The 21,024-nt window shown below is 35.2% G+C and overlaps 1 protein-coding gene across 5 annotated transcripts; it reads left to right on the forward strand.

Annotated features, from left to right (window-relative positions):
• Positions 1-1,037: 1,037 nt before the first annotated feature.
• On the forward strand, positions 1,038-21,024 carry Pcf11 (Pcf11 cleavage and polyadenylation factor subunit). Of its 5 annotated transcripts, none has more exons than XM_068767126.1 (16): positions 1,038-1,234; positions 1,322-1,534; positions 2,345-2,470; positions 2,554-2,730; positions 3,016-3,192; positions 4,773-4,898; positions 7,655-8,477; positions 10,908-11,076; positions 11,975-12,261; positions 12,349-13,980; positions 14,729-15,053; positions 16,226-16,452; positions 17,158-17,387; positions 18,192-18,359; positions 18,806-18,992; positions 19,571-21,024. In XM_068767126.1, exons 2-16 carry the CDS (start codon positions 1,382-1,384, stop codon positions 19,915-19,917), a joined length of 5,154 nt encoding a protein of 1,717 aa, XP_068623227.1. In that variant the 5' UTR covers positions 1,038-1,234; positions 1,322-1,381; the 3' UTR covers positions 19,918-21,024. The 5 variants fall into 5 exon arrangements, with proteins under 5 accessions (XP_068623227.1, XP_068623230.1, XP_068623228.1 ...); XM_068767129.1 differs by having other exon boundaries at positions 12,409-13,980; XM_068767127.1 differs by having other exon boundaries at positions 10,920-11,076.

Genomic DNA, 21,024 nt, shown 5'->3' on the forward strand with positions numbered 1-21,024 from the left:
TGTAGTGCTCCTTGATTGTAAAATAAATTTACATCTGTAAAGAGAGCTTTTCTGAGTTTTTCGTCCGCGTATTGAAGTAACAGCGGTTTTGATCTTTCGGCTCTTTTGTTTCAGTGCCTGATTTAAGGTATGCCCTGTGTATCTCCGGTAAGCACCTAGACCTTCATTTTGTTTAATAATCCGAGAAAGTGTCCTCGGTGGGATTCTCAATTTTCTGGAAAGGATGTTCTCCTTCCTTATGGGTTTTCGACAAATTCTGGCCTTGACTGCATTAACGGCCTAGTTTGTTCGAATAGACTGCGGTCAGCCGGATCTCTCACGGTCATCAACATGTACTTTTGGATAGTACGATACACAAACATTCGGCTATTCCCTCCATTTTTAATACAAATAATTTCTAAACGAAAAACATACAATAATGGCGGCAAAGAAGTTTTTTTTTACCATAAAAGCTAATGTTCGAAATTCAAATTAATATATATTTTTTAATGTCTGTAAACAACCAGTAACAGAATTTATGGCTGGACATCAATTTTGTCTTCAATAAGTTAAGAAACCCTTTATAGACCTAAGCGTACGTATATATAATAAAATTCCACAAGATATCTTGACCTATTCCGAGGCAACGAGCCATACTAGTTATAATAATAAAATAATTATCGATTATAAAGTGTGTACACTGCGCCTACTTCATTTAAGATATTTTGATTTTGAATTTATTGGTAGTTTAAACATTTTATACTTTTAGAACAGTAACATTATTTCATAACAGATTGACGAACGCTTAATGTTATTTATCTAATAAGATGATAATCGAATTGAACTTAAACGTTAATAGCTCAACTTTGTGTTTTAGAATTTTAGTCGACTTATGACAACAGTATACTACCTTAAATATTTACTTAATATAATCTTAAATTTTATATAGATGGATACTAGTAAATCTTTCAAATAGACAATATAACAGCTTTTAAAAGTTCTTGTGTTATTTATAGTTTCTATAGGGCAACACATGTTTTACTGGTAGTTAGTGGCACACGATCACTGGAGTAATAGATCCGCCATTTTGTATTACTAAGCTTTCTTGTGTTGGACTTGCGGCGTGTCCTCATCGCGGTTGTTAGCTGATCAAGCCTACACATACGTGATTTTCAAAATATGTGTTTGATTAGTACGTGACAATTTGCCGTATAATTGTGAAATAATATCGCCGCGAACCATTATCAGTGATAACGTAAGTTCGCTACGTGTTTAACTATGAAAATTTCGCCATGTTGGATGAAGCCACGTAACGTAGATTAAGTCCTAGTTTTTCTTGCAGCGATGTCCTGTTGAAGAATTTATGGTATGGTGAAAACAGCGGACGCGTTCGCTGAGCAAGATGTCGAAGGAAATTGCCGAGGAGTATGCGTCCAGTCTAGCGGATCTTACGGTCAACAGCAAACCCCTTATAAACATGCTTACGATATTAGCGGAAGAAAATATCGAGCATGCTGGGGTTATCGTTGATACCGTGGAGAAACACTTGGAGAAGGTGATTTTACATTTTTAAATTGGCGGGCCATGCAAATGTGTCACGGCTTACGCGAAAGAAGGAAGTAGGGAAAGTTGTAGATGACGCATATCTTGGATGCGTGATATGTTTACAGTGAGATTAATCAGACCTCCTCTTTGTAACCTGCCCTATTCAACGAACAGGTAACTCCTACATAGATAAAAACGTTTTGGACAATTGTGTAGCATTTCAAGGTTTCAGTCGATTAGATAACAAATAGTCTATTTTGTAGAAAATGTAAATTAATATCCGATTTTAATTCATAAAATTTTTATTTTTGAATAGTTTAAGAAAATAGTAAATTTATTTCGTTATGTACTCTTGCACAGTTTTTACGAAATTTCTGTTGATCTCAATAATATATCGAATACTTTTATTTGCCATATTAAAATAAGTTTTAGATCATCTTGACTAACCTAGAACCATTTTTCGTTGCTTTTACTTATATTAAAATCAAATTTAGGAGGTACCTGTTCTAATTACTCCTCTAAAAAGCTGCTCAACTTTCATTGGTATGTAAAATTTAACAACACACACACCAATTTCCATTTCAGTTTTGTACTGTGATTAAAATAAAGTTTTTTTGAAAATGAGTTCTTATTTATTTTCATATGTGACAAATTAAACGGGTTGCTGAAACAAATTTTGTCTTATTCTTACCCGTACCATTGAAACATTTAAGCTCTGGTATGTTAGTACCAAATGGAAGACATGGTTATCACTGGAAAACCAATCTGGACTTGGTCAGCCAGGGGTTGTGGGATGAGAACATATTTTTCCTCCATACAGGTTCATCCAGAAATCAAGCTGCCAGTTCTGTACTTAGTTGATTCAATTATCAAGAATGTCGGAGGAGCATACACCCAGAAATTCTCTCAAAGCATTGTTAATATGTTTACACGGACCTTCAAGCAGGTAAGATAACACATACATATTTTGATAACAATAGTAAATTTTGTCTTTTGGTATTTGATTGAATAATTTAATTTTTTTAACAGGTTGATGAAAAAATAAGGTCACAGATGTTTAAGCTGCGTGAAACATGGCACGATGTGTTCCCTGCGACAAAGCTTTATCAGTTGGATGTGAAAGTTAACCTGATTGATCCAGCATGGCCGATACAAGCCCAGCCTCAACAGTCTAACATCCATGTAAATCCAAATTTTCTGAAAAAGGTGTTTTTTTTAGTTGATTATGTTTATTTGATTTATATGATCATCCCCCAAAGCATGCTTGTCATTTATTCTCATACTACGCTAATGGTATTAGAAATTTATATATGCTTGAAATTTGAATTTTTCGTAACATTAAAGCTTTTCAATAGTTGAATAATAAATTTAGTACTTCTGCATATGGAAACATACATAATCTTCACACTACTGTACAGAAAATTGGAAATTGTAAATAGTTTTGTTGGAATTATAAGATGGTTTACTCATGAGTAACAATAATTTTCTCAGAATGCGGCTCCAACAACGAGCACCACTACAACACCTCTAACAGAAGATGAAGAAAACATGAGAAGTATCCTCGTTAAGAAAGAACAAGAGTTGCTCATGCTTCAAAGAAAGAAAATTGAAATGGAGTTGGAGCAGACTAGGAGGCAGCTGGAGTTGGCAGAAAAAAATGCTAAAAAGGTAAGAATACAGCATTACAAATTTGATTGTATAGAAAATATTATTTTTGACAGTTTTATAAACAAAACATATACTACATCAGTGTTGCTTAATCTTTTTTGTGCCATGACCCACCTTAGCCTTTCTAAAATTCTTGCGCCCCCCTATGTAATATCATCATTTCAATATTAAAGAGTTAGTTAAACTAGTGTCAAGTCTATATCCAAAATTGCCTCCCTATGGGGTGTGGGCCCCACATTAGGAAATACTGTACTACTACACACTCAGATACCCATGATTCTAAATTAATATTGCAAATTATTTTACATAAATATGCTTGTTTCATCTTTCTCAATGTCTATAAATTATGTTGTAATTAATTCAATAAGTCCATTAAACAAAAACCATATGATGCTTAGGAATGAATTGCTCTACTTGTTATGAGGTATTTGTGAAACAGCCTTCTGAGCTGCCTTCAGCAATTCAATTATGCCATTCAGTGATTAAACTGCTTATAGTTTTAAGAGAATTTATTGTTAGGTCCCTACCTAACAATAAATTCTCTCTATCTGATTGTAGTTTACATCAAATTGGGCTTTTTCTGCATTTTTTTTCATGACATACACAAGTGGTTACTGGAAATGATCTTATTTGGATAAAAATATGAATATTTGAATAAAAGTGGGATCCCCTGTAGGGGGGACAGGGTCAAAGAATTTATGTAGTTAAATTAATTACATATTGATAAAACATAACAGTCAGTAATTTTTCAATTGTCAGATTTCCTTATACTTTAATTTCTCGAAATTGTAATCTATCCAATCTATAAATATTATTAATTCATTAAAACACTCCTTATCAATTTCATCAAATCGCTTCTTGAGCAATGTAAATGACTATAATTTTTAAAATACATTAATGCATTTTTAATAATAGCCTGTGCTTATAAAGCTATTTTGACATCTATTTTTTAAGGCCTTCATTTTTTCTGCCACCCTGCCATATGCAAGCGGGGACAATATTTACAATAATATTCCACAAAATTTTGTTATTCCCATTCTCTTTTGTTCTTAACGTCTTTTATTCATTCCTCTGTTGTCCTTCTCATTCTTCCATTCCTTTTCATACATTGTTACCTATCATACAATAATTAAAATTATTATTTTTGAATCATCATCAACATTTCTTAATCACTAGTATCATTATGGTTTTTCACTGTTTTTTCAAAAATTTTCTTTTCTTTTATTCATATTACAGTCAAACCTGAGTAACTGAAAACTGGATAATTGAGAAATTTATGGTAGTAATTAACAGATACCGTTGTTTCCTCTTTTCAAAAATTTCTATAAGTGAGAAACAAGATCTGAATAAGTCTAATATTTTATGTGTGAAACTTTTTAAGTAATATTAATTCTTGTCTATAAATATATATAAGCAAATTTACAATTTACTTTTGTTTTTTTTATGAATCATTCTTAAAAAATTCTAGTGACTTTCAAATTGCTTGGTTATTTTGTTGTGTAAAGGAATAAAGTAAAAGTTACTTTATTCGTTTACACATAAAAATACCTGTTATTTTAACACACTGTGTTTGCTAACAGGCGCCGGTCGCGGGCGCAGTTCCGCCTATGCCAGTGGCGCTGGTGAGCCCGGTGCCTTCTACCGTGGCCCCCGCAGTGTCTGTCCCAATAGCACCACCTGTCTCCGTCAAACAGCGGCTTGGACCGGTAAGTACTATTTTACCTTTATTTATGCTACTAAGCAACTTCGATCATTTATATCAAAATATTTTTGTTAAAAAAATTAATGCTTAGCTTACGAAACCGGCCCATTGCAACTAGGCAAGCTCTTGTACATTTAAAATAATAATTAAAGTGACAATTTAAATTTACCAAAAAAACATGAATGTGCTATGGTCTTTAATTTACTATAGGATTATTTTTAAGTGAGAAACAATTGAGTTCATTGCAATAAAGACAAAGATGATGAAACTAGTTTATTTTGTTATTAATTCAGAACAAGACATTATGTATCTTTGTCTAAAGAGACAGCATGGATTATGTATAGAAATTAAAGTATAAAATTATGAAAACAAAATTGCTCTTAAAACTGGATAAAAAAAGTCGGTAAACAAACACAATTCTGCTACTTTTATGTTCAGATACTTTTCATGGGATGTATAAATTTTGATTTCCTGTGACTTAAATTTTAAATGATTGTACTGGTTTCTCATAATAAAGCTAATTTGACTTTGTGCTAGTCTGGTTATCAGTGAGTGTTTACCTAGATTGATTAGACTGGTGTACTCTTAACAATGAAAAAGAGTATTTAAAATATTAAATGAATTATTTATTGATACAGTATATGAAACACCTAATTATTATACAGTGTTTATTTACTTCTCTTTAGAAGATGGCTTAATAATAACATGATTATTATGTATATTTATAAAATTAAACATTTGAACTGCTCACTATGATGAATCTTAAAAAAAAAAACAATTAAATGTACAAACAATTTAATTTTGTTTTTAGGTGTCATAAATTACATTACACTTAAAATAAAACATTATTTTTTCGCGTCCTTAGAGTTATATTATCAAATTAAAAAAGTACAGAAAAATATTTATAAATATCTTTAATACCAATAGCTAGTATTACCTTTTAAGTATGGTAATATTTGGGTTAAAAGATTTGTTTTTCATTATATATTGTATTGTTTATTATAATCTCGACCAGAGTTTCCCAACATTGGGTCCTACTTCACACAGTGGGGCAATTTGAAAGTAAACTTGACGTGAGTTTTACCTTTTCGCTATAATATGAAAATCATCTATGTTACTACATAGGGGGCCGTAAGGATTTTAAATATGGTAGGTACATCAGTAATTAAAAAAAATGTAGACTGTTAATGGCCCAAATTACTATTTTAGGTCTATTTGTTCCCCAAGACATAAATAATGGGAGAGGGATGCTAGGGAACAATTGTGCTGGTCCGTTAGTCTTGCACTGATCAATATTTCCATCTTAAATAACAAGCCCAAATGTTGTTATATATTTTCCAGAGTCACCTGCTAATATAAGTTACATTAATTAATAAATCCATGGGGTAGTGTGGTTGTAAAAATCAGCAGTTAATAAGTAATAGGATTATTTCAATGAGAACTTTCACTCATCACTTATTTTTTAAATTTAATAAGCCTGTTGTTAACATAACAACTATTTGATTTTGAGTGTTCCATATGTCTTTAAGCTGATTTAATGGATACAAAAATTTTTAAATCCAATTCTTCACTAATCAATATACTAAGATTTCTGTTTAACTAATTTTCTAATCAGAATTTAAGTTATTCATACTAAATACAGACAAAAACTATGTATTTTTATGTATATAATAATAAGCATACTGGATGTAGAAGTAATTACTACCCAACCAACATAATTGCTATCTTGCAAAGTTATATATGTGCAATTGCCTCTTTACACTGTCTTTACAAAACAATTTGTTATATTTACATTTTCCTGTATTTATATAAGGTAGTGGCAGACATTAGAGCCTGTTTTTACTACATAAGACTATGCTCAAAAGTATAATAAATACATATATTATTTGTATAAAAATTTTAATTAATTGTTGAAAGCTTATTTAGCTATGCACTATTGTAAATTTAATAAGGCTACCTTACTGCTAACTCCTTATTAGTTTACATTCCAAGTGATACATCATTTGCAAAATATGTGTTGCGGACTAAAATGTAAATTCATTATTTATTCTTCTATATCAACTTCATTCCTTTCAAAGTAATATTCCTCTGAAAAACGTACTTTTGACAACACTTTATTTGTCCTTGAAACAGTGGAAATGGTCTTTTTCCGGTAAAAGCTTCAAGACATGCGGTTCAGTTTTCATCTCCTCAATCATGACAAAACGGTTTGTCAGCATTGGATATTGCAAGCAGTTTAGACACATGTTGCATGGAGCAAAAATAAGTGGATATGGTGGTTGCGTAACAGTCACCAGTCTAGGTTTTTGCTATAAAACTAAAAGAACCTATGCAGCATGACATCTTGTAGCTGTATATCTTGTACCAATACAGGAAAAATTTACCTGCCTTCCTGAGGCTCGAGATTTTTAAATGACAATTTCACCTTACTTTTTTATCACAGTAGCACAAATAAAATATCATTATAGCCTATATCAATTTACTGCTGGTGACAAATAATTTAAATAAGTACTTTTTATACATGCCACGGAATTATACCTTTAGCAAAAATTATTATATATATTTTTGCTCAAATGGCGTTATACATTGTTAGTTACAGTTTGTCTTGTATATTACTTGTGTTACGAAATAAATTTTTGGGCTTCACGCAGCATGGGGCCTCATTATTTTCAAACTTAGGAACAAAATAGATTAAAAATTGATAATAAAAAAACGGTCAGCAACTTTTATATATTTATTTTCACAATTGTCTGTTTCCAGCCGGTAAACAAACCACCGGGTGGCCGCATCGCTCCAGTCAGCGGCGCTTTGGTGACCGCGCGACGAGACCCGCGCCTCGCACGCCGCCCCCCACCGCAGCCTTCACACCCGCCACAAGGGACGCCCTTGCCCCAAGTCGCGCATGTGCCTCACGCACCGATCGCCGCTAACGGCCCGCCGATAGCCTCCAACGTATTCGATATCAAGCCATTGGACCGTGTCACCAAACGCAAAAACGTCATCACTATTGATGTCAGACCTGACGCTGCCATCAAAGACCCACGGCGCCGCGATCCGAGGCTCTCAGACCGCGCTCGCGAGCGACGAGTCAAGAAAAACGACGAGGAGCGAGAGAGGAAACGAGAGGAACAACGCGCAGAAAGAGACAAAGATAAAACCGAAAACAATCGCGTGGTCGACAACTACATCGATCGGCTCCAAATACCCGACCCCAAGAAAATTAATAAACTACCGCCCATTCCCAAAATAAACAGGGACGAGAATAAAGATGAAGATATTCCCGCGCCCAACAAAAAGAGAAGAGAGAACCCTAAGGAGCGAAGAAAAAAGAAAAACCACAACTCCAGTAAAGACAGCTCTAGTAGCTCATCGCCTGAAAAGCGAAATAAGTTGAAAGACATTAAAAAGAAACCAAAAGAAAAAATGGAGGTAGAAGAAAAATCTGCAGAACCAGAAGTTGTTACATTTAAGGAGTTGAAAAACTTCAACAAGGATCGATACATGCGCCGGAACAAAGAGAAATCTGAAAGTCCGGAACGCGTTGAAGAAAAGAAAGATGATAAGCCAGATAGTGAGATATCAAGTAAGATATTAGTCTATGCTAAGAGAACCCACGGGTAGTTATACAATTGCAGCTAGTCCATGGAACTGTGATATTAGGTTATAAGGTGGATGCGAGTTGACACATGTTGTGTGAAAATAAATTTTTTTTTCTTTGTTGGAGTATTCATATTGATGTGTTTTGCAATGGCTTTGTACCCTTTATCCGTAACTTTTCCAATACTTGATGCTATCGAATTGCAGTGTTCTGATATAGCAAGTAGAAGATTTGCAAAATTTTCTTAGAGATTACTTTGGTTCTTTTATTGAGTGGATGTTGAATAGTTGTACAAAGGAAATCAATGATATAAAGAAAAACACTAGGTAATGTATTGCAAGTGCTTCTTTGGATAGTGTAAGTTACTTTGATGGTATTTGAAAAATATCTCAAAGTTATTTGATCTCCATATTTGGAGAAATTCTAAGTTAGAACTTTTGGAATACTTTTGAGGAACAAAGTCTAAAGTTTTTAGTTCTGCCGCATTAGATTTATTTTATTATAGGAAATATATAATTAAACTGTGAGAAAAGTTCTTGAGTTTTTTAAACAGGAAACTGCACTTTTGTATGAGATTTAACATAAGACTAGTTCATCTATAAAATCACAATGGAATTTTAACATTGCACTGAGTTAATGCAACTCAAAATGGTAGAAATCAGAGAAATCTTAGTTAAAGTTTGTCACAAAGGTTCAAATCACTGCATTATGCTGCGGAATGATTTGCATCAACCACTCTGGATGGAAATGAAGATAGTGGGAGATGAAGATGGCTGTTCGGAACATTTTTCTGAGTGTTTACGTGTATATATTTTCAGAAAGTGCAAAGGGGATTCAATGTTTTTTTTTAACATTTACAGTTTTGTTACTTTCTACTTTTTGTAACAATTTTTTTTAATCTTTCTGCACATTAGTTTAATAAATTCCTATATATGTACTGGTTTCGGTTCTAAATGTTATAAAATTTTAGAATTAGAACAATTTTACTCGAAAATTTTTGACAAATTTAAGGGTGAAATATGGAGCTGATATTAAAGCACCATAACAAGGAAAAACATTTAGTTTTAATTAAATCAGTTGCAAAAGGGAGACACTCAAAAATAATATATAAGTGCGATGCTAAATCTATTGGAACTCTACTTGACTTCAAATCACATAAGTTATATGTTTTGAAGTTTTCTATATATAATGCATCATTACATATTCAGATATATATTTATCATTTGATACATTTATGTTGTCTTAGAAATTATATCTTTCCTTTAATTTCAGTTCAAGTTCTCACTATTTGCTATAGACGCTTCATGATAAAACTTATTTAACATATTCTTTCTAATGTTACTTTGTATTTTTTTAAAGAACTTTGTATCAAATTTAAACTGAAAAATATTTATCGAAGACTAGATTGTATGGAGTTTTTGCTTTGAACAGTTCATCATTGTAAAATTCACCATGAAAAACATACAACCTTATTGTTTTTATAACATCAAAACTAACTTCAATTGTTGCTAACTGCCAATTACTACTAATTTTCTTCCAGAAGTTTGCCTATTGGTTTACCTTTTGTAAACTTCTCCATTTTTACAGTCATTAATAGAGAGGATTTGGTCTATGTTTCTCTATCTTTTGTTGCAGCATTTTTCTATGTCCATCCATACAGAATTTTCTAAAACTCAGTGTAATCATTCAGTTTGTTAGTTCATTCTGTTATATCAATTTCTATAGTTTCTATAAATTTAATGTAAGGTCTAAGGTTTTGTACACAAGTCCCAACATGCCTGATTGATTTACCAATTCCATGTTTGACTTATTACATAGATCACAGTACAACAAGCCACCTAGTGGGCTATGCCTGTATGTTATCCACAAAATCGAATCAAAAGTCAGATTAGTCTGCAAACAAAAGTAACCAACATGGTCCAGCGTATTGGCAAGTTGGAGTAGCAGAGGGCAAAATTTTTTCTATATTTTTGTTTTCTTATGACATAATTATAGCAACTTCCTGAAATCAACTTCAAAGGCAACTGAAGTTTTCCCTCATCTTAAATTACGTTCTCGTAACTTCTACTACTAACTACATTTAACATGTGATTTTGTTAAACTAATTTTTTTGATCTCTATTCGTTCAATATGTAAATTGTTTTTTTTTTCAATTATGCCTTCACTATTGGTAGGGGCAAAAATAAAAATTGCTATAGATAAACTTAAAACACTTGTGAAAGCTTTGAAGTTTGAAATGTTGAAAACAATGTTCCAATCACAACTAATAAAAAAATATTAAAAGTAAAGAACAAGTGTTAAAACAAGTGACTTGTTTAAGTATTGTGTAAGGATCCGTGTGACGTCACAGGTAAACTGACACTTGTGCTCGTTCAGGAACTGATTCCTGTAACATTTGATTGTATAAAAATTTAGTGAATTTTTCAGATGTCCTGGACGTTGTTATGGAAAACAAGGACGTGGATCTCAGAGTCCTGCATCCGGTTATAGCGGAGACAACTCCAGCCCCGGTTGCCCATAAGAGACCCTCTACTGAAGCTCTAGAAGGAAAGGTTAAGAAGAACAAACTTGATAAATTTGATATGTAAGTATCTTTATCAGAGGTTCCTGGACTTTTTTTTCTCACAGACAGACATCACAGGTTTAACATTTGTACCATATGCACAAAAGTACAAAAAAAAATGCGAAGGTCTAATTATGGAAATTTGCTTTGCAGCTGAGTTTAAGCCATAAGTTAATAGTGTAAAGAAATAAGTGTGAGATCAAAAAATTGAACTCTCCCAATAAAAAAAAATTATTCTAACAAAGTTCTTTCTGCTTACATTGATAGAAGTCAAGCGATCATTTTATTTCTACACTTGGACACCTTTTTTTTGTCACGTCAGTGTAGACCGTAGACTTCTTTGGGTCTACCTGGACCACTTTAAACTAATTGTCTTCATCATTGTAGCTGTAAGGTGTCCACTGCTGAAAATGAACCTCTTCGGTTCAAGATGTATGATTACTATTATAGTAAAAATAAACTTTAAATCTATAAGCTTATTTTCATTGGACGTGTTAGCTCACATTAGGTTCGCGAGAGATTTCTTTTCAAGTATGCTATAAAAATTGCATGCAATAATAGGTAATACAACTGATGAAGTTCATTGGTTGATGAAGACTGCTCACGGGGAGTCCCCGTGATCTATTAAGGGTAATTGGTTATAAGTGCAAAAGCTTGATATGGTTAAAAAATACGTTTTTAAAATTCGAATTAAAATATAAATTAGTTATTGTTTACTATTTCTTCCTATAAACAATTGCCAGTAGTTATTGGCCTGTAGTATATTAATTGAAAAAAAAAATTAGTGATTATTTTATTTACACTAGGTGATTGGGAATAGCTATACATTTCCTTAACCTTTTAAACCAATAAATACCCTGTATAACGACCGAGTAAACTACCAATGCGAAATTTTATGTTTATAACATGAATTTTATAGTTTATTCGGAAACGAGGACGTTGATCTCCGCCAACTACCACAAGTAGACGAAGTAGTACCTCCACCGCCGCCGGTCATAACGGATTCCCCGAAAATGGACATCTCCCTTGACGATCCCGAGGAAAACACTGCATCACCAAAGCAGAAAGACTGGCACGAAGTCAAAGAGAAGAAGGATGACACGAAGAAAACTCCCTCGAAGTTGGATTTAGTCAGGGCGAAGTTGGCTGAGGCGACGAAGGGAAAAGATCGACTGGGACGACCTCTTTTATTTAGCAAATCACCAAGTACGTATATTTTTAAATTTATAGACATTTTTTTATTACGTTTTAATAAGATATAGAGAATTACATGTATTTTTGCATTTCTTGCAGACGCCAGAGTAAATGACCTGTTTAAAAGTTTACAAAATGTATTTGTTCACACACTAACAGGTATTGAGAGGGAGAGACGGCGCACGCTTAGCTCGGACGACGCGGATCAAAAGTCGGACAGCGGGGACGACATCACGCCAGAAGACCACAAGAAGACCATATCCATTATCATGTCCCAAGCGAAAGAACAATTCAGTGACGGTAAACTCGATAAGAATCAATACAACACTCTCATGTACCAAGTCTTGCAGCTCAACGAGAAGCTAAAGCTGAAAGAGGCCAAGCAAAGGGAGTCCCTTGAGCAGTCCAAGCGCAAGTTGAAGGCCCACATTAACGAGGAGAATCAAAAAGTCGCAACTCCAAAGACGTCTCCGTCGGAAAGAAACAACTTCGGTGACATTGATGAAAGAGTTACTCCTGCTTTCCTTGACACTCCATCCGATAGTCAAAACTACATGCAGGACTCAGACATGAGGATGAATTCTACCCATTCTGATGTAGTGGAAGGTGGTAAAAGTAAAGGATTGTTACCCCTTCCACCCATCATGCCGTTGTATATGGGCCCGTATCCCATGTGGAGAGGCAACAGACCGCGAATGGAAGAATTTGGCCCTCGAAGGTTTAGAGGACCGATGCCGCCATTTTTCAGAGGTAAATTCGATAAGAGAGTTCCGAGATTACCATTTGACCCTCGATTACCGCTACCGTTACCGACTCCAAAGCTTGGCATGTGCCAAGGAGAGTGCCCGTTGAAACCGTATGAGAGAGCAGAGTCTCCACCTCCAATCGGTACCCCTGGTCATACGATCCCACCAACAAACTTCCAAATCCTTGAGTACATAGATCAAGATCCTGTCAAAACTATTCAGATCGATGGAGTTCCTAGGGAGATAAGGTTCTATGGAGAAACAGCAGTCATCATGCTAGATTGGGATGACCCTCGTGAGATTAAATTTCTACCTGGTTGCAGAAGAGTGACGTTCGATAACAAGGATTCTGTACTCCTTAACTTTAACGAGAGCTACAAGCAAGTAGAAATTGACGACCAGGTGTTCGACATCAGGTTTGGTGCTCCTACAAGAGAGCTTTATATCAACGGCAGATGGTACGAGTGCTTCTTTGGAGGACAACCGCTGGGAGTGCTAATAGATGGTAAACCGAGACTGTTGCATCTAGAAGGACCACTACCACAAGTTGACATTGGTAAAACCAAACGAACTGATCTCGTCGCTGGTAAAATAAACCTTATTATCAATGCAACACAGATGTGCCCTGTGTATTTGGATGCAAAAGTGCAAAAGATACTTATAAACGGACAGTTCTTCACACTGCGTTTCGTGGACGCTCTCCGAACAGTCCTGATTAACGAGAAACCATTTAAAGTCGAATTTGGAGACTTGCCTCGGCCTATATTCATTGGAAAAGAGAAGTTCTTTGTCCGTTTCTCTGCTTTGCCTCGCAACATAAAGCCCGGACAAGTGCAGATTGCAGATATGGAAGGGATGTCTGTACCTGAGCCTTTAAAACCAGCTCCATTGGTGGACACGGTGACTGTTGAGGAAGAACCCGAAACTAATGAGGAACCAGTACAAAGGCCGACCAAAACTCCTAGTCCAGATGGTGAAAACCAAGGTAAGATAATTTCTTTTATAATGACCAAATATTAGACATTTAAATACATATTTCCTTAGCATTTCTTGATAAGACGGCTCCTTGAGTTACTAATGAATAAATACCAACAGGCTGGTTTTCATAACTAAACGACAATTTGCGCGCATTTTGAAAAAAAAAGAAATGTTTAGTTTTCCGTCTCACTCGCACCAGTTTGTAGCTGACTATAGCTATCTCAATCGCTATACGTCAGAAATGAATATTAGTATATTTACCTTAGTCGCTTCAGCTTAAATAACTTTTTACTTCACAAGCAGTCAGTGACCTTGTTTCATTCTAATCCCAATTCATCTCATCCAAGATTTTTACAATACAAGTGCCTTCTATATTTTGTCAATTTTCATCCTTAGATCAATATGCAGAACTGTGTTAATAACATTTCCAAGTTTTAATTGCAGCAATCTTTTACAACAATAATATTATACTAGTGCCTCCAGTCTAAACATTTTTCCACAACAAATTCAACAAAACGTCGTTATAAGTACCATCATGAAGAACTGTTTGGCCCTATTCACTGAAATAGAAATACGAATTTCATGAAAAGTTTCAAATAACTGTAGTAATGTTTTATCCATTTCGATTGTTTGTAAACTTTCAGTCTGTACTTGCTAAAGCTACATTCAAATGGCTCTAGCTGTGCCTAGTGTAGTCCAAAAACAGAATATTTTAGTGAATATTTTTATAATTATAATCTGTAATAAAATTTCAGGTCTTGACATGTTGGCTAGTCTAATGCCTTCCAGCATGGCACCGGCATCTGGCTCGGAGTACAGCGTCGCAGAGCCAATGTTTACCAAGCCAGACAAGATTCCGGGACTGGAAACACCCTTAGAGGAGAAACCTGCTAATCCACTACCAGCACTAAGCAATATAAACATAAATGATCTGTTTGCTAAGTTGGTAGCGACAGGCATTGTCCAAATGCCAAAGGAAAATAAGGAGGAAGTTAAAACAGATGAAGTGAAACCGAAGCATGTTGAAGATAAAACTGTTATACATAAAGTTGATCTTCTTAAACCTGAAACATTAAAGATGTAAGTTGATTTATTTTGACTGATTTATTTATTTATCTACATCTTATTAAATGTAAAAAGCAGATCTAATGCCCAAAGTAATTTTTGAAAAATAAATAAAAAAGTAAGTCTTGTATATGATAATTAGGGATACCTTAAAAGAATAAAAAACGATATTATTTATGCATAAACTAACTTACGGCATCTAAGCATGAATACGTTATTTTATGCCTGTATAAAAGGCGTCTTCTGGATGATATAATTCCAACAAGGCGGTAGAAGGTACAAAGTTTAAATATGTGGGGTGAGGGTTATAAAACAGATGTTGGTCCTATTTACCACACCACAACACCCGTTTTTAGGGGGGCAGCCTCTCGCTCCCTAACCGCGAACAGCGTGGACGAACCAAGGTTGGCAAGGATGAATCCTTCCTTGGTTCGCCTGCAGTCCACGCTGCACGTCCGAAGCCGCATATACATAAACACTACACACTTTTACTCGGGTAGAGTGATTTACTACGTGCGAACGTGAAACGCGTTTGTCCAGCTTTTGTTTTAAAGTTCATGGACCCTTCTGCTCTGTGAACTTAGTTCCTATGAATCTGTTTTGGCGATCGCCCAATAAGTACGAGTAAATCGAACTCCTATTGAAATTCCTAGTGCTGTCTCGCTCGCACACTTGTGCTTGTTTTGTTTGCGTAGGAACAAGGTAGAAGAGAATCAAGGACCACCAAGTCGATTAGCAACAATCAACCAGCAATATTGTATGCAGTGTTTCTTAAACATTTGACGAACTTTTACTCAACAACATATCTCCTATACTGTAATACCCCCCGGGTTAATAGAATCAATTTCAACTGAAAATAAGCAGATATCGGACTGTGGTTATTAAGACAGAGTTATGATACAGCTGTTGTCACAGATATTCATTTGATTAATTGAATGAGTAGTAAATTTGGTAGATGTTGCCAATAATTAACTTACGATTTATTGGCTCTAAAATGTTTGACAGCTAGAAGTGGTGCAAATGAAAAGTGGTGTGATTATTATTTTACACACAAACCTATTGTCTTTAAAAATATTAAAAAGTTATCAATCAGTCGAGTTGATCTCGAAATCTCGCTCATTTTAAAATGTCCGCAGCATACAATTGACGAAGGAGCAGTAATTAATAAATATTTTCATTTATTTTAGCAAACAACCAGCACTGGTTTCCCGTCTATACGGCGGCATGCAGTGCAGTGGGTGTGGAGCTCGATTCCCTCCGGAGCACACGGTGCGCTACTCTCAGCATCTGGACTGGCATTTCCGCCAGAACCGACGCGAGCGAGACTCCGCCCGGCGAGCGCATTCACGGTCCTGGCACTACGACTTACCCGACTGGTTGAGATATGAAGAGCTTGAAGAGTTGGATGAGAGAGGTAAATTGATTTGTTTTTGAGGATTGTGCTAACAATATTATAAGACATATAGGTTGGGAATAAATAGTTCTAATTACTATGCCTCAAGCTTTGAACGACGTAGCTCTAAGACAATAGTATGAAGTGGCAGTGGACAGGACACATCGCTGCAGCCAAAGGCCGTTGGGTCTGAAAGGTTCTCTAGTAAAGACCACGAGCTTAGGCGTAAGCTCCGCCTGACATAGTCAAGGTCTCGTGAAGTCGCTGGATGCCGGCAACGCGAGACCAGTCGCTGGCTGGAAGCGATCATTGTGGGAGGTCTAAACCTTGGAGTGGGCGTCTATCGGCTAACACGACGACCACAACTCGTCTTAGTTTCGTAGATTTATAATTTTAGAGATACCATTTTAGGAGACTGTTTTAAAATTCGTTTCATTACATATATATGTACATAAGACAATTTTTCTCGACTATGTAGGTATATGCTTCTTATAAACAAAATGCGTTGTTCTGAAAACTCGAGATTTATTTTATAAACATTAAACACAGTAGATAGGTAATAAAAATCACACACTTAATGTTTTACATCATTAACCTACCTGAAAACAGAGAAATGATACCCAATATTAACGTAGTTTACTAATCAACAACAGCGTGAAGTGAAAATTTTTATCAATATAATTTTTCCTAAATCCATTGCTGAAAAATTATTTTAATGTTACTCAGAAAAGAACTGGTTCGAAACAAACGCAACTAACACGGATTCGGGCATCGGAGGCGAAGTGCCCGTGGAGGCGCCTAGTGCTGCGGCCGGAGCTCCCGCGGCTGCGCATTGCGCGCTTTGCGGGGACCTGTTCCCCCAGTTTTACAATGAGGATCGTGAAGAATGGCATCTCAGGAATGCTGTGGGATACAACGACCAGCATTACCATCCTCTGTGTCTCGCTGACTATAAGGTATGATTCTTTTCTATAACTAATAATATGTACATGTAATTTTTAAAGACATGGCCATTGATGTATTCAGTAGATCTTTATCAAAATTTAAATACCTCATGAGAAGTGCACTAATGTATTTATTAGTGAGCAGTGGTTCCCCAGCAAAGAAGAAGGAGACTTGCAATAATAGGTCGCGGTTTCAATTCCCGTGATACTACCTTATTTAATTAACACTTTGTGGCCCTGCTCACTAACTAGTTCTCAGAAGATGCAGCAGCAGCATCCTCTGCATACCATAATAACACACTGCGATTGCTAACTTGCCTGCTAAGTGTAACGATTCTGGTATATCCCCTTTAGATATTTTTAGGGTAGGCCTATGTCTTGCAGTACATGTCTGTGAGCTGAAGGGACGATGCTGTATCCCTGGAGATAAACATTTGTTTTTTTTTATATTATTTCATGGAATTGGACAATCAAAAACAGTTGTCTTAAAAAAATCAATCTGCATTGCTCAAAATTATAACATCCTTTACTGTGATATCTGTTATACTAAACAATTGCAACTAAGGTTATTTTTGAGGACATCTTAAGTAACATTTTCATTGTATTTATATGATGCCAAAGAACTAAGAATATTTTTATTATGAACACCATCATCGCAATAAATTTCTTATCCTATAAATTAACTATTGGCCATAGGTTACTCATGGTTAGACATAGGCTTCCCTTGTTGATTAGACCTGATGATCTATGCAACAGGCAAAATGTTTATTGTCTTTCATCTACATGGCATTATTTTATATCTCATTATTTCCATAGGCATCTCTAGCAAAAGAAGAACCTGAAGAATTAAAAGAGGACATAGCAGATGTGGAAAAAATTGAACCAATAGAAATTAAAGACACAGATGAAGTGCGCTTGGCATCTGATGATGAATCAGATGTTGAAGTGCTCGAGATTAAGGAGCCCATTGTTGAAGCTTTGGAGGTAAGTACATATTCTAACAACAACAAAGTTAACTCAACTAATAGCTACACTGTAATAAGGAATTAGAGTGATGAATTTTGATTTCCGAAACTGAATGTATATATTTGTGTTAAAAATGCAAATTCCCTGAAGAAAAATCGTTTTAAACATACATAAATTTATTAAATTTTATAGCAACTCAGTTTTATTAACTATGTCAGATTTTCACTGACAGACGCTAGGGTTGGAGACCAAAAATTAGGCAGGAATATTTCTTGCACCGAGCAGGTGTCAGTCAAGAATGGTTTTATAAAATTCCAGCCACAAAAGGAGTTGATGTGACATTCATTAAGTTTGCCAAGTTGAATGGAAACATTTATTAATATCATTTTGGCAAGGACAATAGGACACAATTTTTTAATCAAAACTAAAATTTTGACTAAAGTGATTTGATTTTATCATTACAGATAGAGGAAGGTTCAGATTGTGAATCGGATGATGATGACGTGGTGCTGAAAGCAGAGCCCGTCGAGCAGGTGGTTCTGGAGGACGTAGATACGGACGACGAGACGTGTGAGCTGCGAAAGGAAAGGGATCGCACTGCCATGGAGGACTTTAGCAAAGTCAAGGTCAAGCAGGAACCAATTGATCCAGGTAAATTGTCTTACATAGATTATTTAATAGGTAATTGATTGTAAGGCTGAATTCAACTCTGATACAAAATGAGCACAATATTGCTTGGTGCAAACTTTGTGATAAATCCATATGTCTACTCCAAAGAATTTTTTATTGTGAAGTTTATCCATAATGTTAATACAGAAGTATAGGCCTCCACCCATAGATCGCCATGATGACCGCTCTTGCGCTTACCTGCATCTACTAGCGCCTTTCCGCGACCTTGCATATATTTCATGGTTGTGAATAAAGAAAGAAATCTTAACTATATTCCTAACAAAAAATAACTTATTTTGAGTTAAGTGTTAGGTCCAGTGTTCCTTGAGATGGACCTTGAGCTCCTTTCACATTAGAACACTTATTGTTACCAAGCAGACCCCACAAATAGTATTATTGTGCCACCCATATCCAGCTACTTCCCTCGACTTTGAATATGTCATCAGTCCACATAATAAAGGGTCGTACGCCGCGTCTACTGGTTCATAGACGGCTTAATGTAATGTAGCTAATTTAATATTATTATGGTGTACTAATCTCATTCTTTTTAATCTATACAGATGACGAACCAGTAATAACAGCTGAAGAAGAACGCTTGCCCACCACAATAGAAACCACCCACACCACAGTCACCTCTTCAATTGATGGTAACGTTCAGCTCGAGACTCCAACCACTTCAGTTCTACCGATCGGCGGTATCAGAATCAACATAACAAAAACCATGCCCACCTACACCAACCAAGAGCCTGCGCTGGAAGATATTAGCGCTGACGATGAACCATTACCTCCTGGTGAAGAACCAGAGCTTGAATTCAAATTGAAACCGGAGTTGGAGGGAATTCAGTTCAGCAGACAGCCTCCCGTTAACAAAGGGAGTGAGTTATCCGGACTTTGTTCAATCATGTGAGGTTTGCAAAATGTGTGCCAGAAGAAATTTGTTAGTTAGTAGTGATTTATAAAGTGACTTTAGTTGTCAGTTTGTCAACCACGACAAGATTGACCATAAATGCTCATTGGTACTGTACAAAACTGATTTAGTTTGTGTTGCCATATAATATGGCAAAAAACCTACCCAATTATATCTTTTTAGTAAAATGAAGGTAGAAACGGACAATACATTTATACAAAATATGGAAAGTTGTATGATAGTATGATGTTATTTAGGTAGATATATTGATTTGTATCTTTCAATAGCCATACATATGACATTTTTGTAAATAAGTGTAATTACATTTTAGCTTTATTTAAACTATGATAACTCTTCTTAATAATCCTAAAAAGATAAATATAGTGCATATTTAGTAATTATAATAAAAAAAAATCGACATGGCAGTGTAAAAAAGTATGTGGTCACATTGGCCATGCATGTGATTTTTTTGCCATACTAAAAAAAGTATGAATACTCAAACAAATTTTGAGTTACAATCATGATTTTTAACATAATCAATTGCTACTTTACAGTACATATACAAAGGTATATGTTTGTCGACATAGTATGTTGATTCGCATAAAACTTTTTTTTATTAATTATTTTACTTGGTAGAAGCAAAATTAAAGTAATACCGAGATAAATTATTTTTAAAACCACTGCATGTATAGAGGCCATGTTAGTAGATTTTTATAATCTGTTGCTCCAATAATTGACTCCAATATTTGACCTGCAAACAAGTTCCTCATCATATGTTGAGTCTCTTTTCTATTGTTTCAAGGTAATTAGATGAGCATATAAGCCCATTACACAATGTGCACCCATGCCGATTTGGGAATGTTCTTTGCGATGGTTATTGAGTAGCTATGATGTCATACTCTTTTCCTGCAGTGCCTCAACTCCTTTATTACGGCTTGTGTGTCCATATTACCATAGTGTGTTGCCATCGCAAGGAGTCGCCAAATCAGGTAAACCAATTTGGAGATATAAATGGTAATTCTTAAGTAAAATTTGTGATATCTCGTTGTGAGGTGTAAATTGAAATGTTATAAAACGAAACTGCAGGGGTAGGAACACAGATTTTTT

This window comes from Battus philenor, unplaced genomic scaffold (genome assembly GCF_028537555.1).
Source record: "Battus philenor isolate CCGP_79_NKW_IND1 unplaced genomic scaffold, ilBatPhil1.0.hap1 SCAF_22, whole genome shotgun sequence".
In the NCBI taxonomy this organism is placed as follows: Eukaryota; Metazoa; Arthropoda; class Insecta; order Lepidoptera; family Papilionidae; genus Battus; species Battus philenor.